Below are 27,506 nucleotides of genomic sequence, written 5' to 3'. Positions count from 1 at the left end.
GGGGCGGCGGCACCGCGCGGGAGGGTTCCGCCCTCGGCACCGACATCCCACGTACAGAGCGGGACTGCCCAAAAAGCCAGCCCCTGGTCTGGGCGGTTTCCATACGAATTTACCCAATGCATGTAAAAGGCTTTTAATTAAACTCGAGTGTTAAAGGGCTTCTAGAAGATAGAATTCAGCGAGCACCGCTGGACTATCTCCTGGCGGTGCTAATACTGACTGAGGTGAACACGCTCCCTAAACCCAATTCCTCCCTGCTGTAGCTACGGGAAAACGTCAGCCCGAAGGTGTGCGCTAAACAACGCAGTATGGTTGCTCCTGGGGTTTTGACGGTAGTGAGCGTCAGTGAACAAATTATACATAATTGCACGGTCTCCAACTGCAGCACTTCTCTTGTGACATCACTTTACTTCGTAGGGGGAACCATGTGCAGAATTACTGTTGGAGCCGTCAGAAACGTTCTCCTGTTGTCCTTAGATGCAGTGGTGGTTTTTAAACGTGAACAACCAGAAATATTCCCAGTGAAGGCGATAAAACTCAGGATGCTCAACTCCAAACTAGTATCAATGGTGTTTAGTTTTAACCCGAATTTAATTAGAAGAATTAGTCAATTAGTTTTAACTCATTTATTTGGAGCAGGAAAAGCAAAAGAAAAAATACACAGAAAATATTTTCCCCTTGCACTTCTGTTTGGCTCCTCTTAGAAAAACTTGCTCTAAACTACAAAAGGATATTATGCGGGGTAACAGTCTGATGTTACTTGATTTCTAAACCAGGAACACTCACAAAAGTGAAAGCGAAATAAGGATAGGCCCTCCACCTCACCTGGGACAAAGGTACATGGCAGAGAAAGCCAAGGAGTGGCTTGCTTACCTCTCCTTCCTAAGGAAGGGCTCCTTAAGTCACCCTCTCTTTGACTTTAGTCTCTTGACATACAGCTAATAGATAACATGTCAGAGAGCAGTATCAAGTACAAGACTATTTTTCTTCAAGTAAATTTAATTACTCTGCTACTTTCAATAAACAATAATTATTTAGAACTTCTGAAGAAAGCTCCCTAAACAAGACTCAACATGAGTAACGGTAAAAAGGCTAAAACCTCTCCAGACATTAAAAAATTAAGCTTTCAGTAAAATTGGGAAAACACATCTAGACATGGTTCATGTTTTAACAACATCAATATAACTGGGGCATGTCTCACTGTAAGATGAAGCAAAACTTCAAATAAAAAATGGAGACACAGGTTCCTTTTTTCTTTTACAGGCTCTTAGTGTAACAAATACATACTCCTCTGATTCACTGCATTGCATGGAAGTGACCATAAGCATGGTTTCGTCATGCAAAGCCTAAATTCTGTTAGTGTAAGAACTCAGATGCATCTTGAAAAGGAACACCATATATACATGGCAAAAACATGAACCAGCACAGCTGCAGTCTGCAAGTAACCTCAGCTATAGAGCATGTATTAGAATTTCCCAATTTTATAAGAGGTTTATAAAACACAAATTTAATGTTATTGTTCTGTTTGCAGTGTGTTGAAAGCAATGCAGTAAAGGAGGTGATGGGTTTCCAGACTTGCACAGCTTGTCCATCTATGACTTATCTACCGTTAGCTTATGTAATTTTGTCATAAATGTTATCATTCCCACACAGACACTCTTTGTCTATTCAAAACCTCTGGTACCCTCAGAGAAAAACCTTACTGCTAACATGGTTAAAAGCCCCAAGTTCATTTTAGCACAGACAAGAAACATTCAATTTGAAGTGAGGACGTACAGATGCCCTCCTCTCATACTGCACTGCAACACTGGTAACACACCCATGCAAGCACTACTCCCACCCCAGTCTTCCTGCTTGAGGGAGAGCATGCAGGTGCCACTTCCACTGGTCAGAAGGCAGAGAATTCCCACATCTTGGGTCACACATAAATTACTGCAGCAGCTATGTCCTGCACTGCTTCATCTTTTTCTGCTGAAATCCTCCATTTCTTTGGTCTCTGGACAGCATGACTGGTATTTTTCATTGGAGTATCAAAGCAAATGAAGGACTGGAGGCACTCCAGGGACCTGTCCAATGCTGCAGCAAAGATAAGAGTTATTAAGTAAAACCAACCAAAAAGGCAGAACATCAGGGACAAGAAGATCCTCCATCACTGGCAGCGATGGCAAAACTGCCACCACATCCAGCAGACCTGATGACTAGAAAGAAAACATGATCTTGATATTTTCTAGGATCAGACAATTATTTAAAATTTTCAAATTATTAATTAAACTGTATTTGGAATAAGTAACTTATTTTTTTCTTTTAAATAAAGGTATTCCAGGTGCATTTCTGTTGTGTGACCAATACATAGGAACCTCTTCATTCACCCCTCTATGAATCCAACTTGCCATTGGCAATGCTAACAGGATTCCAGCTACTGGAATCTAGGAGAGCAAGACCTAAAATTTTTAATGCACGTTTTTAATTCAACTTCCCTTCCTTAGCTGTATTTTGTCAAGATGCATCAACCCTTCTACTGCCTCATCAAACCCTTATTCACCATTTTATCCACCTCATTAGCTCTAGCATTTTAAGAAGCTTTAACATTATGAAAGCATTGACTTTAGGGGCTTTAGTTTGCATTTAAGTAAGAGCCCACTAATTTCTATTGCTGGATTGGCTGGTGCAGCCATGTATCATTCATTAAACCTTGCCTGGGAGCTTAACAGATGGTCCAAAATGAAAGCTATGATCTCATGGCAAATCTTGCTGCAGTAATTTACTGTATGACCATTCTCAGCAGTTCCTTGTATGCCCAGCAGAATTTAGCACTGTTCTTGAAATCAACAGACAGGAGCACAGACAATGACATCAGTTAATCTAGCCTGTTAGCTTTGGGTGGTTTGAGTTTTAGGCAGCAGTGGGATTTTTCTTAAGCAGTTTTACTCTTGCTAAACCATCCTGGCCCTCACACTGCCAACAGTTGTACCAACACAGTTGTTCTTGTGGCTCCACAGTGAACTATCAGGCTGAAAAATAACACGGGGGAAAGAGCTTCAATAATATGAATTCCTTCGTACGTTTATAACGCGTCTATACAAACAGTTTGGCAGGATCCGGTGAGAACAAGGAATCAGAGACTGGTTAAGCCAGCATTTTCACTAGAGAACTGCAGATCAAAATTGTGTCCACATACATGAGGCTTTGCATTGTGCCTGAGGCACAAGCAGTCTTTCCTTTCTCTGGGCTCTGCAACAGAAGTAACCTTTGATGAAGAATGAGGTGGACTTTAGGACAATCAAGTACTAAACCAAGAATTTATTTACCAAAGTGAAGTGAAAACTGGTGTACTTACTCTGTTGATGTTTCATTATTTGCCCATGCTTTTAAAGCATCTTATGCAATATCTCCATTCAGAGATGTGCAATGTGTATATACAAGATAAGTGTCCCTCATCCTTGGGATGCCTCTTGAGGAATTACAATGTGGACTAAAAATAACAGAACTAAGAAATACTTTGAGAAGAGGTAGAGTCCCATATCTGTATATATGTGTGTGCATATACATGTGATGAATGGTCAGTTGTACCTAGAAATTCCAGGGGTGAACACCTCTTTAAAAGAATTGATTTCAAAGTCTTGAAATTCACAGGAAGAAATCTAAAAATAAGGAGAGGAAAATGGCCATCAATAATGCGTAAGTAAAAGAACAGGAGAATCGATATACTATAGGCTAAAGGGATGAAAAAGCACTTAAGAATTTTTGTTTCAATAAGGCCTGGCCACTTAAGAAAAAAAATAAAGAATTAAACAACAAAGCAAGGGGAAGAAAAAAAATCAAACACAGTGAAAAATCTAGAAGAGGAATGAACCATCTCAATATAGCCTCAGTAAACCTGGAGCTTGCAGCAGCCCAAAGTGCTCTCCATTTACAATGGTGAGTTAAGCTTCAATGACTGACAAAACATTTCAGCTGTTTCAAAGAAATATGTACTGGAAGAAACGTCAGGAACTAGTAGTAAATATCTCATTCTATTCCAAATTAATGCTATATCTAAAACATGCATACATGACTCTGAAATAGATTGCTTACTTGCACTGGAATCACAGTTCTTGCTTCACCGTGTACCCTCAACATGCTAAAAGTGGTCAACTTTGAATTCTCTTGTGATTGGTACTTGCACAGAAATTAGTTTGGCTTTAATTGCCAGCCTCTGTCTTTCTTGCAATTACACAAAGGACTAAGGGTGATTATCAACTTCCATAAAGCAAAGCTGATGCATTAATGCCTATTGATCATGTTTTACCAGAAAAAATAATACGTTTTAATGTTCTTTCAAATAACAGAAATTGGATTTGCTGTTTGGACTTACGGCATTGCGGCTCCTTCTGTTCTCTCTGATTTGCATTGTCTTTCAAAGCAGAAATAAAACAGGAAATTTGTAAACTACAGAAAAATTAAGAGTAAACACTCCGTCAAACAGCAATAATGAACTGTTGTTGGAACCATAGATTCTATTGTTAATAAATAACAGCTACTTACCTCATGAGATCTGATTCTTCAAAATATCTATCAGTTACAGTCTCAATATTCATGGGTCCTCATGCACCTGATTTTGGATTCTTTTGGCCAAGAGTGTGTATTCAGATTGCCCTTATGCCCTTGGTGTCACTGTGTCCCCTTTCCAGAGACAGAAAGAGAAGAACATAACTGTCTCTCAGTAGTAAGGAAGGCAGATTATGGAATATATATGGAGGTCACATCTCAACTAAAAAGAATTTTAAAATCCCTTACTGTAAGTAACCATTCTTTCTTTGAGATTCCTCACTACCAGGGGTCATCTCTATATATGTAGTACTTCAGATGAACTAAACTGAACAAAAGTCCCTTAAATTTTGAATGGGAGTGTCCATGAAAGACTTATCCACATACTGATATATTTTAAAGTTTACTTAATTTGTTTTCTTTAGTGATACATATTGAGCTGGGAAGATTAACAAGGCAGAACTTGCCACATGGGACAACTATGGCACTTAAAAGTCCACTGACTAATAATTTAGAGACAGCTTAAAAAATGCAAGATTGTATCATGCTATCTTCATGTTGAGTACTATGACCTGACTGTATTTACCAACCAGACTGTAGTTTTATACAGAATATTGTTAGACGAAGTTGCAGCAGTTGGTCATATTAAGAGTGTACTCCATTCTTTAGGATAGTTGCTTTAAACAAGTTAATTCACACAGTCTATGACAAGGAAAATAACATCTCTCTACATTAAAAGCTCATGCTACGGTTGGCAAAAGACAGAGCCTAAAAAAGTCTGTGACTCATAACAAAAGATACTAAGAATTAACTGTCCTGACTACAGTATTCATTATACTTTAGAAGAGAACAAGTAGAGTACCTCAGAGATAGCTCGTGAAACAGAACAAAACTCAGCATGTTATATGTACACAATACAAAGGTGAAGTTTATTTACCCTCTCTAAAATAAGGGTAAAATCTAGTAACAATTAAAAAAATCTGAATTTAAACCACTTGCTATTATTTTGGATGAAGAAATCAGATTACGACATGTAACTTCCCATTTGTCTCTTAAATTCAAAAACATTATACTGGTTTTAGTGCAGTTTTCATAATGCTTCCTTCAAGAAGCCTGGTTACAAATGAGGTAACCTCACTCTAGCAAATATCTCAGCACAATAGTTTGCTTCAAGTACAGAAAAAGAGTGTCAAATATTTCCAGGTACCCATGACTCCTGTTTTTCAATGATCAGCTGGGTTTTGCACCTTGTTAAGAACCACTAGTGCTGCACTTGCTGGAAAGTAATCTTAATGCCTTTTCTACAGCCTTTTTAATAAACTTCCTATCTTTAACTGAGTAGTACTTGAATCAAGACACAGCTCAGAGGTGAGCTGAAACCCTCAGAGGTGGACAGCTTCTGCTTCTGAGAATTAGAGGAATCTGGCTGGCTTCATGAGATTTAACATATATCCGAAAATTTTGGTTTGTGGCATAGAGAAGTTCCCATATAGTATTTGGAAATAAAACAGTGAAAATAAGTAAGGTTTCTTGTTTCAATATTTAATCCAAGCAGACACAGACACAATTTAGAAAATTACTCTATTGCATTAAAGTTTTATATAGCATTTAGCTTTTATGAATGTTTTTCCTTCAGTGTATCATATGTTCATATTTTAAAATATCTTTGCACAGTCCTTTGTGCAACTACATGCTAAAAATCTGCAAATGCACACTTAACACTAAGCAACACGAAAAATACATTCTGTATCCATTCATATGCAAATTTAAAACATTTCACTTGGCAGATAAACAATGAAAAGTTACTTTAAAAAAATCAGAAACTACAAAAATGCGCACATAAAAGTCTTCCCTTTTGGATTTTTAGTAAAATACTGCTCTGTATAAGATCTAATGAAAAACTCCAGTGCTTACAAAATACTTTATATCTATGAGAAAAACAAATGCTTAAATTTATATCTGTATGAATTAAACATAATCACCTTGTTAAAATACAAAACTGAAATCATAGGGGACACGACACAGGTCAACGCAGACGTCACATCTACCAGGACATGTGAAGCTGTAATTAACTGGGCACCACGCAGTCAGTATCATAGAATGTACCAATTAAAAAACAGGGACTAATACAATGTGCAGCAGCTACAGAATCAAGTGTTTAACCAGCTATATGTACTAAATACAGTAACACTACTTGAAAAGAAAGTCTTAGTCTGAATTAGTTAATAATAAAAATTTCTGTGTTTACCAGTGCTAAGAGTATAGTGTCCTTCGTAACCTTCTTTCTAAAAAATCTGCATGAATTGGCTACCCAGATACATTCTGTGATGCAAGAATCTAACATAGCCTTATCTCCATCAGAGGAATTTCTAAACAGATCTTTTCTCTGATGATCAGATAATTTAGATAGAATATGTGGGACTAACATCTGTGTCTCTTAATTAAATTTCACATAAGCGCTTCTAAAATATTGGTATCAGTCTTGTGGTTGCTAATGACAATAACACACCAAAATGTACCATTTTCCTTTCATGGAATATGGCTTCAAACCCTCTCAAGACTGGATGGCTATAAAGAGAACAACAAAATATTTTCAGACTGTACATGGGGTATTCCACAAGGTTTGAGATAACAGGTAAAATTAAATAAAATTTATTAACCTTGTTTCTACCTCTGTGATCCTTTTTACAGGGCTCGCTGCTATTCTACAAACACTGCTGAAGCAACAGCTGTTTTGCAGAGATCAGTAAAAAAAAATCCTGTAACACAGTACCAGTGTGAAACCTCCTACTACATGAAGAAATGGACACAAAGAACAAGGTAGGGGAACTGAAACGAAGTCTACAGGCTTTCAGATCCAACATGAAACCTGTTTTGAGGCAAAAAAATAAATCCTTAAACTATGCTTTATTTCTAAGCTTCCTGGGCCGCAGAGCAGGAAAATTTCATTATAATCTGCTCCAGAAAAAAAAAAGAAATTTCATCAATGTCAGTAAACATCACCAACTGAGGCTTAAAATTTTCTCCCAGACTAATTATTTCTTATTAATGTCAATAACAACAGTACCTATGAGTTAAAAATAGTACAGAGACCTTTGAACTTTCTTTTTTTCCTATATGAATCAAGAATGAGGGAGTTACTTCTTTTATAATATAGCTCCTTCAAAAAATAAAAGTCAACTTTTTGTCTGAATATTCCTATAGAACCAACAGTAACAGATTTTGATAATTTAATTCTGCTACGCAGAACTTCTACAACAAAACTAATCAATATTAGAATTCATATCAACAAAAAAACCCCTCCTACTATAGAGAAGGTTTCAGGGTGCAGACTACTAAAGGGAGAAATGGATTCTAAGTAAACATAACATTGACAGCCGTACTACAAAATGGATATCTTTAAACTCCAGCCATTTTTATGATTTAGAAAGAAATATCAGGCTATCATTAGCATTTTAGTAGACTCTGCAGATCTGTAGTAGTTATCTATGTTATTTTATCATCAGAAAACAATGAAACTGATAATGCTGCTAGATTAAAAAGATTAAACATACTTTACCAAAGAGGTCCCTACTTTGCAAATTTTTTTATCCAATATATCATATAAAGAAACCTGGAACAGATCCTGCATCAACAACCCTCTTTTCACCACTATAATACTAGAAGACACTATAATATCTACATTTTTTAAGTTGTAAAGTTGTTGCTCTCTGGTATAAAACCTGCAGTTCATAGTTAAAGTGAGTTTGGCAGTTCTATTGTTGTTAGGTTTTAGTCACACTGATTCAACTCAGAAGGACCTATAGAGCCAACATGAAAGTTTAAAAATTACTTTAAATAATTTTTTCCTTCTGTTTTATTACTCTAAAAATAAGCTAGAATACAAAATGTCATACTAAGCAATGCTGGATGCCCAATTTATTACTGCTCCATATCCCTCCCAAAAAGCAATGCAATTCTGAATTAAGGTTGCCACTGTTATTGCTGCTTACCTAGTATAGTCTGTAAGTCACTGTTTAGAAACCTAGGCACAATGGATGGCATGATAACCTTAACTCAGCATTTCCTGGCTTTTGCTAATTTATATCAAACTAAGTTTGAACATAATTTTTATACTTTTCGTAACAACCAGAAAATCATAGCAAATAAAATGTATTCCATTCTATACTATAATTAAAGTGGCTGGTGTTTTGAATAGAGCTTGCTCATTTTTTTCAGAAGATAGAACATAACAGTGGGGGAAGAGTTCAAGATAAGATACCTAGCTACCATATTTATTCTGAAGATTTTGGTGCGCCAAAATTGACAGCCAGCTTTCTTGGCTTTCTCTTGCTGGAAGTGTTTGGTGTTGATTTGTTATGAGGAACGCTTGCAGTAGCCACATTGTCTTGAAATGAAACACTGGACTGATCAGCTTGAGGAGGTTTTAAAGGAGCTGAAGAACTGCCTTGCTGAATGTAGTCAGAAGACACTGGCTGTTCATTCTTTAGTGATGCAGCTTGAAGGGAACTCTGAAACTCCTTGAGCTCAAAATTTTTCTTGCTAGCAGCCCTTTTTTTAGTTACCTTTAAATTAAATAAATATTATTTAACAGAATGCATTCTCAAAAAAACTGCAAATATTCCACTTTTAGAAAGCATGCAGACAATTTTTTTACAGTGATTTTGTAATACTAAATAGTGCTTCACAGTGGAGGTGGTGTTGTATTCATCATGTAGGCACATTTTTTTACAGAAATAGAATATTAAGACAAACCTGCCAATCTTACCTGGAGAGGTATAAACTGGTTGTGAGAACCAACTGGTATAGTTCCTGCAACAGACACATTTCCCGGATAGGAGCCATAATAGTGTTTAGGCACTGGAGCTCCCCAGGACACTGGGCCAAACAGGTGAGATGATGGAGGCATTATGTTAGCTGTGAAAACAATTAACTTTTAGCTCTCTTAAAGAAGATACCAGCTCCTCAACACCCCAAAAGTACCCCAACTACACTTGTCTGCACGTTGTTTCTCTTTCCAAGAAAGCATCGTATTCTTCATACTGATGTCAAAATAGTTAAGTATTTATTTTTTATTTGAAAAGTCCCACACATTTCTGCTTTTACAGAACTACATCTATATGACAGCACAATTAAGACCACCAAGTCACAGCATCTGCACTTCAGAATGCATGTAATTTAGGATCTTCATATCCTTAGCTCAGTGAACTGAAGGTTCAGTAGAAGGTTGCAAGTTTCAGCCATTCTTTTGAAACAAGTCAACAATATAGAAAGCCTGGGGGAAGCTGCTGTATGGGCTACTAGGATGCTACAATGATGCTGACTCATTAACTATTAGCTGTGAATGTGAGCTTTAGTAAAATACAAAATAGAGGGGAATTGGAAATGCCACCAGGATTTTTAGCAGTTTGGGGGAGCAGGGGGTGTTACCTGCCATGCTTATGTTTGGCAGTGTACAACAGAACAGCAATGCAGCACTTCAGTGGAAGTTAGTTATAAGCCAATAAGAAAACTAATGCATGGATAATCATTAACTATACAGGGGAAAAAATCCACACAGAAAATCAAGGAAGATATTTTTTAGTAATAGTGGACTGGGACTATCCACTTTGAAATTAATTATTGTCATTTTGAAGCTAAAAAAACCCAACAAAACCCAACTAAGACTGAATGGACAAATATATTCTTCAGGAAAAAATTGGGAGAGACATGATTCTTTGTATTGAATTAATTTGTGAATTCATGAGAAGAGGTTCATTAACTGTTTTCAAAGCAGTTCAGACATACAACTACATACAAAAAGAATAAAACCAGAACTTTCTGGAAGGCATTAATTTTCATTAAAAGAATTACTATTATTACAGGATATTATGACAATAATTGAAAATTGTACTGGTTAAATACTTACCAGAGGGTTGTGCAAATACTGGAGGAATAGATCCAGGTGGTACAGGAACTCCCAGTGGCTGATAATTTGGAAACACTGGTGGTGGTGGAGGCAAAGGGAAGTTTACTCCTATAGAACTCTATGAAGAAGGAAACAGATTATGACAAACAGACGCAGTGCAAGAGAGACAAAGATTCTAAAAGCTACTTTGCATTCTCACCAAATGCTGTAGAGCAAAAAGTGCAGCCTTCTCCTTTGCTTCAGCTTCAGAGTGGCACTGTGGGCCATGAACCAGCAATCCATTTGATAATTTTATGTGACAAACTGTCATGGTCTAGAAAAACGAGATCAAGATTTTTGAGGGAAGTTGTTACTGCTGATGAACAAACTGTGAGATAGAAACGGAAGATTTAAGGAAGGTAACAAAAGGAGCTAAGGTTTATTTTTAGATGGATTTCAGTGCTTAGTCCAAATGTTTAATACAGGACAGTTGAAACAAAGTTCAGAACTTTAACTTTTGCAGACAAAGAGTTTTACCTGTGGTGTTTTTAGGAAAGAGAAATCCGGTTGGGACATTCCAACAAGAGAACAAATACGAGACAGTTCAGAGACAGTAGATGGTGCTGCCTGTGGACACGTGAAAGGGTGACCTCCAGTTTCCAGTGCTGGTGTGTTCTGAGGGCCTCCAGTGCTATGAGGCTTGTTCATATAAGCAACTGACAGAATAAAAAAAAGAATAAATGTAGCTGTATCACAAATATTTCCTGCACTAAGAACATAGCAACTTTGTTACTCGTAGAAAAAAACCTGCATATTTTATTTTTTTTTCTGGTATTTCCATATCTGATTAACAAAAAAAATGAGACTATAGATAAAGAGATTTTTAGGTCTGAATAAAGAAGTAGAACTTTTCAGTTGGATATTTTACTTGACTTTTTCAGAGGGACATTTTATTACTATGTTTTGAAAATCAGTACTATACTGTTCGCTATGTTCTAAAACATCACTACAATGTGAAGCTCTGAACTATGAGCTGATGTTTAAACATACCCATTTTTTTTGTTTGTTTATATGGCAAGGCAGCTCCATGGCAATCCTGTCTACTAGGGGGAGCAGGAACATTATTAACTTGGGATTTTGCTTCATTTCTTGTTTCCAAGTCAGAGCCATCTATCTTCAAAATCTCTTTGAGCATCTGTGTTCCTTTCTTTAAAAATAAAATAAACCATTCAGGGACATGGTGGCATTCAGATAACACTACCTTCTTACTTAACTCTGAATATCATAATCAGTAACAAAACCTGAATTTTTGTTTTCCCATCAATGACATTTTATCAAACCATAACCAACAGCATCTTAGCATGAACAAATGTATTTGTTAATTTGTTAATTTTCTGAGAACAGCTAATTAAAAGCTCATCAATCTGTTTAAAAAGGCCATATGAGATTTCATGGAATTTCTTTAAATAGAAGCATTGATGCTAAGATAGCAGATGCTAAATTGCAAAGGAATGATTCCTACAGTATACAGACCATGGCAAATGACTGTGGTGACAGATGTTCTTCATCTGTAGCTCTTGCTTCCTTGGAATAAGTCTGCACTTCATTTTCTTTGGAAATTTTCAAAGAAGCTAGAAGGCTTTGTAGTTCATTGTCCTTCTTAAAACAAATGAAAAAAAGTACACCAACTTAGAGTATTATGAGCAGATGCAAGAAGAAGGGTATATTAGCTTGAGATTAAATTTATGCTCACTCAGGATTTTTTTGTCTTAGCTTGGACAGATCACAAATCATGTCTGCTCACTGTGTGAAGAGATATCCAGAGACTACAGCAAGTTTTGCATACTAAAAAGATGCAAGTGTTGATCAACAGAGAATTGATTTAAAGAGTGATCAAGGTTATACAGGTTTGTCTCACACCTGTTATAAACAACAATTTGCACACAAGTGATCAGGAATAATTGGAACAAAATGGACTGGAAACTTAAGTTTCTCAAAGAGCACCTAAGAAAATTAACTAGCTAGATCCTACCTTTCCATCTGTACAGGGACCACCAACTGCAGCCTTCTGAATTACAGGCACATTGGGACTTTCATTCCTCTTCAAAAGTTTGACATTGTGCTTATTCACACCTGCAAAATTCTGAAATAAACTGTAGCATTTATTATTCCATACTAATACTCCATTACTCATTATACGATTTTAGTAAAACTTTTGACACCTTCTCCCACAGCACTCTCCTGAAGAAACTGGCTGCACATGGTTTGGATGGGTGTACGCTTTGCTGGATAAATAATTACCTGGATGGCTGGAATCAGAGAGTGGTGATGAATGGAGCTAAATTCAGTCTGCAGCCAGACACAAATGGTGTTCCCCAGGGCTCAGTGTTTGGGTCTGCTCTCTTTACTATATTTATCAGTGATATGGATGATAGGATCTAGGGCACCCCCAGCAAGTTTGAAGACAAGTTAAACGAGTGTGTTGATCCACTTGAAGATTCTAAGAGGGACCTGGACAGGCTGGATTGATGGGCTGAGACCAAATTGTATGAGGTTGAACAAGGCCAAGTGCTGGGTCCTGCACTTGGGCCACAACAACCCCATGCAACACTGTACAGGCTTGGGGAAGAGTGGCTGGAAACTGCCTGGTGGAAAAGGACCTAGGGGTACTGGTTGACAGTTGAGTATGAGCCAGCAGCATACCCAGGTGGCCAAGAAGGCCAACAGCATCCTAGCTTGTCTCAGAGACAGTGTATCAGCAGGACAAGGGAAGAGATCGTTCTCCTGTACTTGGCACTGCTGAGGCCACACCTTGAATTCTGTGTTCAGTTTTGGGCACCTCAATATAAGAAGGACATTGAGGTGCTGAAATGTGTCCAAAGAAGGGCAACGAAGGTAGTGAACGGCCTAGAACGGCACAAGTCTTCTGAGACGCAGCTGAGGGTTATTTAGTCTGAAGAAGAGAAGGCTGAGGGGAGACCTTATTGCTCTCCACAACTACCTGAAAGGAAGCTGCAGCGAGGTGGGGGTCAGTCTTTCTTCCCATGTAACAAGCAATTGGACTAGAGGAAACAGCCTCAAGTTGCATCAGGGGAAGTTTAGATGGGGTATTACGGAAAATTCCTTCACTGAAAGGGTTATCAAGCTTAGGGACATGGTTTAGTGGTGAACTAGCAGTGCTGGGTTCACAGTTGGACTTGATTTTTTTCGATGGTCTCTTCCAACCAGAACAGTTCTACAATTCTACAACACAATCATATTAGAAATGCATCTGCAAATAGCTTTCACCAGCTAATATTCTTAAAGGATTTCAGCTTACTGAAAGGATAGCATTTGTTTTCCCATTACAGCACAACTTGTGGAGTTTGAGAGGAATAGGGAAATCATTTGGTATCATCATTATACATTACACACTTTCTCTCATTTTCTGTCCATAAAATCTCAAAAGCAAAGAAAATCTCCATAACAAAATTTACCTAGTAGAAGAATCATCTGAGATGCCAATTAAAGAGAAATCTGTAAAATGATGAATCCCATCAAAGCAAAAAGAAAAGAATACATTTACTCAATAAAGGAAGAAATTACCTGTTTGTTTGATATTTTGTTATGTGGCTGACTTTCACCTCTTGTAACTTTGGAATCTTCTTTGACTACAAAAGAACGCATTCTTTTGAAACGCTCTTTAAAATCTTAATAGTCAAGGCTCAAAAAAATTAATTCCATAGAAGTACACAGATTTGTATTTTTTTGAATGGTTGTATCAAACGTATTCATACTTTATATATCAATTGGTGTATGCTTTTTTTATAAGATAAAACAAAAAAAAAGAAGTATATGCAATAATATACAGATTTTATATTCTACAAATATGATGCAAAGCAAATTTTCAAAGCCAAGTTGTGAGGGGTTTTTTTGGTTTTATATTACATGGGTGTAAAGTCAACATAATGCAGAACAACTTGATTAAAAGGTTCAGGATTAAGTGTGGAATAACCTAATATGCACATTATTTGACAATAACGGTGCAATGTACAGCGTACACAAGTATCATATACTACTGTCAATAACTACAAAAAAACTTAATAAGCATTTCAATGAAAATCCGATCAAGCAAGCAGTTCTCCTAAACAAAGTTTCTAATTATAGTACTTACATTTTTTATATGGCTCTTGTTTTCTTTGTGGACCTTTAAAGCTGCTGTCATTGAATCCTGGCTTATAGAATTGATTGCCAGTTCCCAGCTTGATTTCCTGAGGTAGAACTGCACCCTAGGATTTCAAGCATCAAACCTTAACCAGAAAACTATGCATCTATCATTTCCATGGTAGTCCCATATGATTACCTCGTTCCAGAGCTAGGCATACCCTGTATATCCATACTTTAATCCAGAGGATTTATTTGTCACATTAACTAGAAAGTTTTCTGATGTAATGAACTGACATACGAAGTTACTTTCCTTCTTAATTTGAACCCAGGGATCTGTTTAAAGTTTATATACTGACCTTCTCATGCATGTTTTGCTGAATGTGGTGAGACTTCCCAGAACTCTGCAGTGATTGCCATATGTTGCAGAATTCATCATCTTGCTTACTCTGTATCTGACAAAATCAGAAACAACAGCCCCAAAAATCTCAGCAGCTATAAACTCAACTTTTAAACAACTAATCATACTCAAAGACATTAAAAATATCGTAAGGTCCAAGTTTAACAGGGCTCAGAGGACAGAAGTTTTCATACTGACAGTAGCAGAACTTGCAGGTATTGTAACTTAATAAACAGGCTGTCGAGGCGGGTTGTATTTATATAACAACTTTCCCTAAGAATAACTATTAAACTGAAAGGAGCTTAGTTTGTTTTGAGACTGCTTCTGTTTTGTTATTAACTGAAGTAATGAACATAGGAAATATCACCAAGTATAATTAAACTCATATAATAATTCAAAATGTTTTCAAAAGCATGCTTTCATACTGGTAATATTCTTAAATTTTATTATTAATGCTTTATTTTGTAAGGCCTCATATCAATCAGGCACAATTGTTTCATAACATTATATGTATGTTACCACAGAACTGAACCCCAGCTATGGAAAAAAGCCGCTTCTGAAAATCCAGAATCTAAAGAAGGATAACACAAAATATTATACTCATTCAAGAACTGCGACAAGTTCTGCTCCAGTCTGAATCTGGACTTAAATATCTGATGTACTAAAAAAAAAGCTATTTTTTAAGCTTGAGAAAAGGACACTCACTCTAAATAGGGGACCAAAATAAATATTGAAACATTTGAGTCCAAGAGTAAATGAGTCAGAACACTCACTTTATTTTTCTGATTGCCACTCTGAAATGATCCTTTCTGGAGTGAGTTAGAGTTGCCCTGATTTTCAGCCCTGAGACTGTAATGCTGTCTTCCATTCAGTTGCTAAATCATTGAGTGAAAAAAACACAAAAGTGTTTTATTGCCTTAAATTTTCTTTTGGAAAGTAGGTTCTTTTCTTGTATAAGCTTAGAAAACATGACACAAGTCTTCTCAAACACACCTATAGCAACATGAAGTTACTCATTAAGCTAAGTTTCTTCAAAGAAAGCACTTTTTACACTTAGAGTGTAATTAAACCAATGAGAACTACAACTCACCTGTAATTTTTTCTCCTTTACTGTACTTTTGAACAAAGTAAATCATAACCAAGTAGCAAAACTGACAAGGAAATAATTTCTTTTATTTCTGAGCATGGATGAACTCAGCCTACAGGAAACCTTACTTGTAGCAGAGCTTTAAGGAAATAATTGAATATCTGCCAAAAAAACCTACTCATTGACACTAGATGTGTCACTGCTCCAAATTAAATATTTGCCTCTTAGAAATGAAACTGGAGCTACTCAAAGCAAAACAACTGTCAATAAAGAACTTTCAATCCATTCATATTAATTAATTTCACCAAGATAAGTATTATCTTACTTCAGATATACTGGCATAAATATTAGATGTTGTTTGTACCGATGAAGATAACAACCATGGCCATAATTCAAGTTCTAGGAAAAAACTTTTGTACAAATGAAAGGAGTCTTACTTGAGTAGGAACAAAAAGAGAGCGAGGAGAGTGGTTGAGGCCGCCGAGATGCACTTTTTGTGAGCAGACAGATGACAGATCAGATCCATGTGAATTGTAGTGATTGACAGCTGGCTGAGGTTTAACGATGGCCGTCAGCTTTTGATTTCCTATTTCTGAGCGACTGCCATGAGACAGATTGATTAAGGCACTTGATGGCAGACGATAACCTCTGGAAGGTGAGCACCTAAAAAAACCCCAGACAATTACATCAGTATTTCCTGTAGTTTAATTGTTGACATCTAGATAGATCAGATTTAACAACACTGTTGCCTCTATGCCAAAAGATAATGACTCAAGTTTGAACACCAGAGGCTGAAAACTGTATCCAATATTGAAATCAAGTATCACTACACACCATGTTGATCACACTGTGCTCCCTTTGGCCTCTGGCTGACAAAACCAGAAAACAGAAACTGCTACTACTCTGAGTTTATCTTGTACCTTTCAGCACTGAGCTCAGAGAAATTCTAAAGAAGAATGAATTGCTATAGCATAGTTTTATAGCAAATACTTCTGTAAAAAATTACAAACTAGGAAATAATATTATTTTCTTTTTCTGAGGTGAAAACAGAAGCCAGTAGCAGAATTATAAACTGAAGTTACATGCATTTAGTCAGCTTTATATCTTCATTTATAATACTGAAGATTATCTGTGTAACAGGACATGCTCTTGCAAGGGACAGGATTGTGTTATGCTTGAACACAGGAAATAGGTAAGATTCTCCTCTAATTTCTGCCATAAAGAATTTAATTTATCTAAGAACAATAGGAAAACGAAGCCTGATGGGCAAATGAGTGCACTTATAAGTTTACTTGCTTACTTAAACACAGAAGAGTTATCACAGTGTTTAAAACAAAAGCATTCACCATGCCTCCACCTCTTGAAGAACAGTTTAGGTTTTTACTGGTGGTTAGAATTTAGTGCCAAAGTATCAATTATGGATAATTCAAAGTCCCTCCTTCAGAGGAACAGATGACTACCTACTATTTTTTAATCTATATGCTAAAGACATACTGATAATAACCTGTTTTCTACATATTTTATAAATACCTATGTATCTGGTGCTTTATTCTGCTGGTTCATATTTGCTTTCTGCAAATCAGAACCTTCTTGATATGCAAAAAAGCTTAAAGAGCATTTCCAAAAATATAATGTGCTTCACAAAAATCATTCTTCCCTGAAGAGAAAAAAAAAAACCTGACCAATAGTATTGAGGAACAAAGTTTTAAAAAGAGGCATTAAAAATATTCAACCAAACCAAAGGCAGCAATTTCATGTCATCTATACCAATGGCACGAAGTTACTATGAAACCCTCTGCACAAACCTTACAGTTAGGCCTCCAAGGAATTCTTCATCAAACAAAACTTCAAAGAGCACATCTGTTTCTCTGCTGGCTATAGAAAACAAAGTAAAAAGTCATCCTGTATATACAACAGTAGCTGTCCTTATCTAAATTATGTAAATATCTGTATTAGGTATACAACAAATAATGAAAAGACCAAAACCTAACTAATTAGCAACAACATCATCCTTATTCCTTAAATGAATACTGTCATTAACAGCAATTTGGAAATGCTTCTTAAAATCATATATGGCTGCCCTTTTAGATATTATTTCAACAGAAACATACCATGCATAACAACTTCTCAACCTGCATTAACAGAACTACAATTCATAGCAGCATGTCACAGTTACCAGAAACTGCCAGAAAAGAGATGTAAGCCATCTTTACATTCAGGAAGTCAGAAACCAACAGCTTTAACATTATCTTCTTGTATGATGATAGACTAATACTCCTGTAAAATTATACCAGTATATAATCACTGTGGAGAAAAGAATACCTCTTTAAGAAAGCTGCATGCAAGTATGGCCTATTCAAGATTCCAATGGATGCAAACTGAATGAGAAAGCAACTACTTAAACGCCAGGTAAGAAACCAATTTCTATAACTAGATCTCAAACTGCTATATCCAATGTGATTCAGTAAATCCTTGTTTACCTGAAACAGATTATGGATAATCTTCTTGTCAAAGAAGGTATAAATACACACCATTTAACAGAAATGGAGTATCACATAGTAAAGAACAAATTCCAAATAAAACAATTCGAGAGAAATCATATTTGATAAAATTTTATGTTCAATCTAAGTATTAAGGCTGTTTTTATCTCTGCTTCTCTTAACTTTGCCCGTATCTTCCAATAACTTAATTTTATTCCTTTTTTTTTGCAGCCTATGTTCTCTCATGGATCACTCTGCCTTTTTCATGTTAAGAAGGAACAAAGAGTAAGTAATTTATTTTACAAAGTACAGCAGTGTAACACATGAAATTAAAAAAGAGTGTCTGTAGGTTTAATTCAAACCAGCAAATATGTCATTAGTGGCTTCAAGTTGCATATGCTTCATAGGTGAGAAATTTCTGTGCATTCACAACCATTATACTAAACATTTTCCTGAAGCCTGCTTCCACATCACAAGCTGAGCTGCTATATAGCTGTAATGCTACAATTATGAAGTAAATATTACCTCCTTTAATTCCTATAATGGTACCTCGAAGACCAACTGGAACAGAGAAGTTCTCTCTGACATTGACGACACGGTCAAACAGTCTGTACTCCGCATCTCGATCTGGGACAACCCCACTCTGCTGTTCTAACGGCTGACAATAACCAGAAGACTATGTTAATGTTTGAAAAAAACAGGGATTACAATAAAAATGCATTTATAACAGTATCAGAAACATACTATAAAAGCAAACCTTCTGTAAAAACCCCAAAAAAACCTCAAACTATTCTTTAAGAACCTAGAATCTTCCCTCCCCAGACACAAAGAAACCTTTTTTTTTCTTGCAACTCTCACTCCCTGCTTCTGCCTGAGAAATAGCAGTGCTGCACATGGTCCAAGGTAGACCAAGGGGATCGGTTTAGACAAAACACATGGGTATCTGTGAAATACCAGGCAAGATGACCACCTGGTCCTCTGTCAATAACTGAACAAAAAGCAAAACAGGGAAGAAGAGGTTTTGCCTTCATTACACAGGCAGTATGATCTGCAGAAGCATTAAGAACAGAAGGTGGAAAAGAAATGAAAGTCAGTATAATTACATGATATTGTTTATAGTGAGTAGAAATTCTATCCTTTTAGAGACAGACTATTGTTCTCAAATTGATTTTCTAGCAGGCATCATAAAATTTTTTCTTCTATCAATACAGTCATAAAATTCCACTCTGAAAGTTGGCAAGCTTAGGTAAAATAAATATGATCTGGACAACTTAATTAAAAAAACCCAAACTTCTTCACATTACTTACTCTGTACAGCAAATGGGGTTTCACAGTTACTCGCACCTTCTTGTTGCTCTTTCTCTGCTAAAGGAAAGGAACAGAGAGTCATGACAAACAAGGTAAGGAACCAACACTGGATTTCAGATACAATAAAACATCTGAAAAAGTAACACAGAATTGTTTTGCTTCTTTTAGACAAAGGTGCAGAACTTTCATGAAGTCTTTTGGATGACTAAGTCCAGTTTTCAAAATGTGATTACTTACCAAAGGTTTTGCACTGTTTGGCTAATTTCAGTATTCACAACGTTATTAACATGTCCCTGCAAGTAATTTCAATGAAATCAGCCTAATATTTCATGGGGTTTTGCCCTTAGCTTCTGCTTTAGTAAATTCCTTGGCCCCTTTTTTGATCTGTGGCCTTCAGAGAACAGCTTCCTAATTTTCCTCAGACTAAAGAGAAACTGTAAGGGAAGAACAGCTGGGACTGCACTTTGAAACAGCTGTTCAGTAGTTCAAATCATATGCTAACACCTGTTACTTTCTCAAATCACCAAAAGGCTTAATGCTGCTGAATTGCCTCACAAACATTGAGTCAATTAAAAAGATTAATAATGAATTCTTCTGAATTTCAGGGACAATTCACATCACAAACTCATACATTACAGTCTGTATTCTTTTTATGTGGAATGACAAGTAATCTTCAATTGCCTTATTCTAATTCAAGAATTTGAAAAATAATGAGCAGCTGCTTTTTTGTTCACCCCTGCTCACAATAATGTCAAGCTGCATACCTTGCATTTCTCTATTTCTTCTTCAATTTTCTCAACAATGGCTGCATCCAAAATTTGCAAATCACAAGATGAGCGAGACAATGCAGACACAGGATGTGCCTTTAACCAGACAACAATTTCTTGAACTTTCTCAGCTCTAAATAAATAACAACATGAATTAAAACTTTTAACTGCAGAAGTTAAGCGTTTTGCCACGTTCCCCAGTTTAATCAGTCAAGTATTATGATACAGGCAAAATGCTTGTATATATTCATAAAGTAACAGAATTTAAGAGTTCTGTATGATTTTACTAAAAGGGTTAAAAAGAAGTAACTGAGTCATGCAATACTGTTTCATAACTATAACCTGAAGTTTTGTTTCAGGAAATAAAAAAAAATTATTATTAAAAAGTATTCAGTCAATTACATCTGCATCCAACCACATCCAGCTGTGATTAAAGCTTCTGGGACCAGCTGTTTCTCACAACACAGTAAGAAATTATTTCAGGGCATGCCTCTGGTAAAACGGAGCACAAACCTGAGATTCTTATAGCAGAAGAGTCCCACAATGGTATATTTGCCTGGTAAGAGTCCTGTGGATTGCAGCATCAAGCAGACTTACCAAATCAAGCCTGTGAAGAGGGCTTACCAGCTAATAATAAAAGCTTTTTTAGTGTTTCTATAATGTACCTGGAACCAAAGTTGCTTCTTGTATCCCATAAAATTGATTGACTATATAACATCCTAAAAATGTGCAAAGTACTTTAAATTCTGTACATGTTCTTTTTCAAATTAAAAACCAATTAAAGTAATTATTGCTTATTCTCCAAAAATTAATTTTTGGTCACTTTGTGACTGTTCATAACTATGCTTACCTGAAGGTTATTTTAAAAGCAAGAATTATGAGATAGCTATGATAAATAAAATTTCTCATTTATTGGAATTGAGATAGGAATATGACAGAGACTTGGACTCCACAACTGGAATGCACAATATTCTGATAATGTTTTCTGTCATCACTGACCAATCATGCTGCTCATGGAATAGCAATGCTTCAGTTACATAGGAGGCACCATATGATCACCACCAATTTCACAATGCTATCAGCCTTTACTCCACTTATTCTAGGGGAAAAGGAGAAGAGGAAAAGGGAGAGGGAGAGGACAAAACCAAAACAGAGAAAAGATGGCTTACCCATTCTCATCCTCTCCAGGCCAAATGTCATCTTCATAGAAGATATCTTCCTGGCTATTCTTGGCTATATAATTAAATAGTTCGGGGACCCTAAAAAAAATAAATGAATAAATGTGAGACAAATTTTGCTTCACATAAGCAGAGACCAAAAAACAAACCTCATCAAAACAAACTCTGACTGGATTCAAAATTTCTGGAGCCCATATGGATTATTTTTCACCTAGTTTCGTGTCATACTTTTCACCTATCAAGGGCAAGCTGCTGAAAAATTTACTCTATCACAAAATACGCTTCTCCTTAGAAGGAGAATATTAGAATAGAAGAAATTCCATCAAGCAATCTCCAAAAGCAAACTCATCAGTTCTTAGAAGCCCTGTGTCCAGAGGACAAAATCCAAAGACTGATACAAAGGTGGATAATTTGGATGAAGTTTATATCCAGTATTTACCTTTCTAAATACTCAGCAAGTAGTTGTTCTACTGCAGAAGAATACATCCATTCATTTCCAACTTTCTTAGTATAGCCAGGAACTTCCTCATTTTTCTTATTAAACTTCAGGTTTAGTCCCACATTTGCTTTGTGATCTCCATGAGGACTAGAAAAAAGACAAAGTTTATTAATTTGCAATAATATATGTGTGTGTGTGTGTACACACACATTAAAAAACACATAAACATACATCCTCAGCCTTAAACCACAGAAACATTAAATTCATTGTATTGTTTACTTGTTAGCACCATGACAGCTGTCAATGTTACAGGACAGAAGCTGTGCTGTGGTCGCTGCCCACACCTTATTTCAAAGGAGGGTAGGGAATATTTTACTTTTCTTCCTTAACTGAAATTGATCAACCACAATCTACCTGGCATTTACCAAGCCTTAGAAGGCTGTCTCTGAACAACCAGAGAGAACAATCTCAATTCCACCTTTTATTCTCAGCATGGCAAAGTCAGTTCAAACTCCTGCTTCAATTATGCAAATAGGTAACCTGGAAAGTCAATTTACACTCTTCTACAGTACCAGAGCAACCGGAACAACTTTCCATTAAAGAAAAGTTTATGACAGCACAGAAGAACACTGTGTATGAATTTAGTTTATGGCAAATACACTTTAGAGAAAGTTTCACATCACAAAAAAGCTATAAACTTCATAAGAACAGCACTTAAACATAGCAGAAATTCTGTAGACTTGTATTAAAATTTAGAAGCTTCTCTACTGTTAAAATTCACAAAGCACTTACTTTTTCTTTGAGCCTCTTCCAATAAAGATACTCCCTGTAAATCTGGAGACAAGATATCCACTTACACCAAGACGGCTGGCCAAAATATATGCAGGATTGTATTTCACAGAATATTTCTTTAAAACAAACAAACAAACAGTATTGGCAAATCCTAACAGATAAGTTTTTTTTATACAAAGGGCAAATGAATAATATGGAAGCATCACTTAAAGACATCTACCATCACAAAATATATCTGACACATTGTTTAAGCTTTTTCTAGAAAACCAGAAGCACTTACATGTTGGTTCTGTATTAAATGATCAAGCTGGGGTTCACACGGAATATTGAAAACTACACGAATTCTACCCTCTGTGATCACATCACGTGAATCCTGAACCTTGGAGAGAAACACAAAACATTATAAATGTTATTTAAGACCACCAACCTTTGGCTGCTAGACCTACTATACTTCACTATACTTTACCTAGACCTAGTCTAATTTATCAACAATTTTTCTGCAGTAGGCACAGAGATGCTTTGGGATTCATCATCTTGCCTTGACCTGTACACTGCTTCCTTATAGAGAGAATCAACAAGCATCAAGTCAAAGGAATCCATGACTGAAAGTGGTTCAAAATGGGAACTCCAGGTATGGAAAATTATCCCAAATAAAAATAATCCTGCATGCAAGTTATACTACCTTTTTCCTGTTATGCCAACAACATAGGGAAACACAGGGAAGGCAGAAAACCCCCTTCCTCCGTTGACGAAACCCTCAGGGAATCTTTGATTTAAATTTTAGGTAGCAAATGACTACTACTACCACACAACGTCTTAGATTATTTTAGGCTTGCAAATAAAGAAGTCTAGTGGTGAAAAAAGTACAAAATTATTGGAACTAACTTCTCCCATGCAGCCATAGTAAGGAGATCCCAGCATAAAGGCTGTACTTCCAGGAGGAAACAAGTCATCCAAAGTTTTTATGTTTGAAAAATTAGAGTCAAAGGCTTTGATATCCTACATGGAAAAGACAAAATTGATAATGTTAAATATCATTCAGTTTCAGTAGAGTAATTAAAAAGTTCATATGAATACATATTTATTCTAAAACATCTGTGAAATAATTCATGGAAGGCAAAGAAATTAAAGCTGTATTACAAGTGCTATTACACTACCTCATAGAGCACCACTACTGTACTTCATTCAAAATGTCATCAGTAAAACAACTACAAAAGCCATTTTTTCCAGTAAGATGTCCAAAATGTGCAACAAGGTCCCAAATATTGTGATAAAATACTTGCCTAAGCACATTATGGGCTTTTATACAACAAAATACATTACTTTAAGGTGCTTATTGTGATTCATTTTTTTGTTTTAAAGGAGTATACGGTCTTTCCTCTATGCACTCCCCCCACCTCAATGGAGTAAGGAGCTATGAGCAAGAAGATACTGAACTAGTATATTTACCTTAACAACAGTTTGGTAAACAAAAGGAAGAACTTGTTTTGACCACTGCTTCTCCAGATAAACTTCTCCATTTTGGTTTAGTTGATATCTATTACCAGTGAGTAATTGAGCATATACAACTATTGATGTTTCATGAATTATTATTCCTTTTCTTCTCTGGTAGCTGAATACAAAGCAGAACATTTAGTTTTGATTATAATAAATAGAACTGAACCAAGAGGGTGGAAATAATTTCTTGGGAAAAAAAAATACTATTAACAAAAGGATTCTAACAGTTTGCTTCCTGTTTTATAAAAAAATATAGAGAATAAACATCTTAACCACTAAGATGGCTTATCCACTATTGCACAGCCATCACTATATAGTGAAGTGTGTTATCTAAACACATTTTACCTTTATAGTGAGGTTAAGGGTAATTAAAGCAGTTGACTCAAGAGACAGATCATAAAATGACAAGCTATTGAGTGGAACCTTTGTGTTCACAGTTGTGTTCCATTTGGCACCTAAGCTCCAGAAGAGAAAGAGCTGTATCCAAATATAACAGTGCTCAGCTACTGCAGTTGTAATGTGATACTGTGTGACTTCCTTCTATATACTTCCTAAAACTGAAGATTACTGAGACCAGAACAGAAAATTGAGTGGCAGAGTAATACCAAAATTCATTTGAGAATTTTTGTGTAACAGCCTCTAAATTTAAATAGCTAGGGACTAACTCCATATATTTCGATATTTCAACATAAGCTCTTTTATGATTTTTTTAATTCCAGATGACCCATTAAACTTGGCAGCTCTTCTCTGCTGCTTCGCTTTGTAATACAGCAAGAGAATATAGCTAAGCTACAAAATGCAAAGTTACACTTCAACTTTGTTACTTACTGCTCTGAAATGCCTTGAACTTCTTTTAACCACAGGCTTTGCTCCTTATCTGCAACGTATGCCACTTTAGTGGGGGGCACTGCATTTCCCATGTAAAGCTTCTGTGTGCCATGTGGTTCTTCCAGATAAAACCTTGAGAATATTATGACAAGTATGAATTTAACCAAGTAAGACTATTCTAGATATAACCAAAACAAACCAAATTAAGCAAAACCTAATATAGTTAGAAATTACTTGTTAAGGACATGGAAAACTTACAGCATTGTTTCCTCTACCCCTTCCACAACAGGCCACACAGTATATTTTTAATAAAAGATACCAGTGCATATGCTGAAGGGAAGATGGTACAGAAAAGTTCTCTTTTACATTATTCTGTGTGGATTTCTGTGCATGCATTTTCCCCTCAAATTTAAGAAAATGCTCGCTCAAACATCTACATCTGTAGGAAAACACTGAAGGATTAGACATCTACAGAACTATCCAAACTTCAGAATGATGTTAAACAAAGATTCTTCCACCCACTAGCCTTTGATGCCTGTGGACTAATTCGCTGTTAGCAAGTAACAAGTTAGCAGGGCCTGCTGGGAACAGTCTGGAATAGCTTATCCTACAGGGAGAAAAGGGTTTTAGGATGGGAGCTGGCAGGGTTCATTGACAGAGCTTTAAATTAGATATGAAGGGGGATAGAGATGAATAGGACTTTAAACTAAATGGGAAGGAGGAAAGGGACAATAATAATGTCAGGATTATCGGTCCACAGAGACAGGATGACACACCAGGGCTGGAGGAAAGGGGTGACTTATGCAAGAGCTTCAACCTGTTGCCCTGAGGCATGAAGTAGATACTGCAGTACAGGCAATGCCTAACAGGGATGAGCCGGGGGCTTCTGAGGACAGGGGAACCAATAGGGTAGCAGCCATGAAACACCTCAGAGAATCAAAGGGGTGTCCCTCTAGGAAGGTGACACGACTGGCAGCCCGGCTGAAGTGCCCCTACACCAATGCACCCAGCACAGGCAACACACAAGAGGAACTGGAAGCTACAGGAAGGCTATGACAGAGTAGCTATTACTGAAACCCGGTGGCAGGAATCCTGTGACTGGAGTGTGGCTATCAAGGGCTAAAGGATACTTGGAAGGGATAGGCACAGAAGAAAAGAGTGGAGGCGTTGCCCTCTGTGCTACGGAATGGATACACTGTGAAGAGTTGTCCCTGAAGAATAGCCACGAGAAAGCTGAGAGCCTATGGGCAAGAATTCGGGATCATAATAATGAAGGGAGCCTTGTGGTTGGTGTTTACTGTAGGCCACCTGATCAAGGGGAAGCTGTTGATGAAACCTTCATACTCCAGCTCCAGAAGACATCACACCCACAGGCTCTCATCCTGCTGGGGGACTGTTCAGGGGATAAAGAACTGGCTGGATGGTCACATCCAGAGTGACGGTTAATGGCTCCATATCCAGATGGAGGAAGGTGATGAGTGGTGTCCCTCAAGGGCCTGTGCTGGGACCAGTATAGCAAGTACCAAGCTGGGAGGTGCAGTTGATATGCCAGAGGGAGGAGATGCCATCCAAAGGGACCTGGATAGGCTGCAGAGGTGGGACCAGGTGAACTTTTATAAGGTTCAACAAGGCCAAGTGCAGGGCCCTGCACCTGGGGTGGGGTAACCAGCACTACCAGTATAGGCTGGGAGAGGGTTTACTGGAGAGCAGGCCTGTGGAAAAGGACTTGGGAGTGCTGGTGGATGAAAAACTGGACATGAGCCACCAATGTGCAATTGCAGCTCAGAGAGCAAATCACATCCCGGACTGCATCAAAAGACTGTGGCCAGCAGATCAAGAGAGGAGATTCTGCCCCTCTGCTCTGCCCTGGTGAGACCTCACCTGGAGCCCTGTGTGCAGTCCTCCTGGAGCTCCCAGCACAAGACGGATGTAAACATGTTGGAGGAGTGCAGAGGAGGGCCACCAAAATGATCAGGGGATTAGAGCACCTCTCATATGAAGACAGGCTGAGGGAGATGGGGCTGTTCAGCCTGGAGAAGAGAAGGCTCCAGGGGGACCTTTTACTGACCTTCCAGTACTGGAAGGGGGCTTACATGAAGGTGGTGGAAGGTCTATTCAAAAGGGATTGTAATGATAGGTCAAGAAGTAATGGTTTTAAACTAGGAAAGGATAG

The 27,506-nt window shown here is 37.0% G+C and overlaps 1 protein-coding gene across 1 annotated transcript in view; it reads right to left on the bottom strand.

Moving 5' to 3' along the window:
* Nucleotides 1-8,371: 8,371 nt before the first annotated feature.
* The window catches only part of XRN1 (5'-3' exoribonuclease 1), a 32,449-nt gene continuing 13,314 nt past the window's right edge, over nucleotides 8,372-27,506 (bottom strand). Inside the window, exons 19-42 of the mRNA XM_008942488.1 lie at nucleotides 25,334-25,465; nucleotides 24,458-24,620; nucleotides 23,894-24,007; nucleotides 23,289-23,387; nucleotides 23,009-23,124; nucleotides 22,217-22,363; nucleotides 21,769-21,858; nucleotides 20,597-20,732; nucleotides 19,833-19,889; nucleotides 19,050-19,182; nucleotides 17,850-17,919; nucleotides 16,482-16,707; nucleotides 15,731-15,832; nucleotides 14,917-15,012; nucleotides 14,568-14,682; nucleotides 14,000-14,064; nucleotides 12,447-12,557; nucleotides 11,948-12,073; nucleotides 11,465-11,621; nucleotides 10,952-11,130; nucleotides 10,635-10,748; nucleotides 10,436-10,553; nucleotides 9,296-9,444; nucleotides 8,372-9,092 (exon numbers count right to left, since the gene is read on the bottom strand). Coding sequence (XP_008940736.1) covers nucleotides 8,802-9,092; nucleotides 9,296-9,444; nucleotides 10,436-10,553; nucleotides 10,635-10,748; nucleotides 10,952-11,130; nucleotides 11,465-11,621; nucleotides 11,948-12,073; nucleotides 12,447-12,557; nucleotides 14,000-14,064; nucleotides 14,568-14,682; nucleotides 14,917-15,012; nucleotides 15,731-15,832; nucleotides 16,482-16,707; nucleotides 17,850-17,919; nucleotides 19,050-19,182; nucleotides 19,833-19,889; nucleotides 20,597-20,732; nucleotides 21,769-21,858; nucleotides 22,217-22,363; nucleotides 23,009-23,124; nucleotides 23,289-23,387; nucleotides 23,894-24,007; nucleotides 24,458-24,620; nucleotides 25,334-25,465 — 3,106 coding nt within the window. The 3' untranslated portion in view covers nucleotides 8,372-8,801. The remainder of the gene's footprint in view (nucleotides 9,093-9,295; nucleotides 9,445-10,435; nucleotides 10,554-10,634; nucleotides 10,749-10,951; nucleotides 11,131-11,464; nucleotides 11,622-11,947; nucleotides 12,074-12,446; nucleotides 12,558-13,999; nucleotides 14,065-14,567; nucleotides 14,683-14,916; nucleotides 15,013-15,730; nucleotides 15,833-16,481; nucleotides 16,708-17,849; nucleotides 17,920-19,049; nucleotides 19,183-19,832; nucleotides 19,890-20,596; nucleotides 20,733-21,768; nucleotides 21,859-22,216; nucleotides 22,364-23,008; nucleotides 23,125-23,288; nucleotides 23,388-23,893; nucleotides 24,008-24,457; nucleotides 24,621-25,333; nucleotides 25,466-27,506) is intronic.

Source organism: Merops nubicus, unplaced genomic scaffold, assembly GCF_000691845.1.
Source record: "Merops nubicus isolate BGI_N331 unplaced genomic scaffold, ASM69184v1 scaffold1136, whole genome shotgun sequence".
NCBI lineage: Eukaryota > Metazoa > Chordata > Aves > Coraciiformes > Meropidae > Merops > Merops nubicus.
Note: the sequence above shows the minus strand (reverse complement) of the source record. Positions and strands in the feature narration are given on the sequence as shown.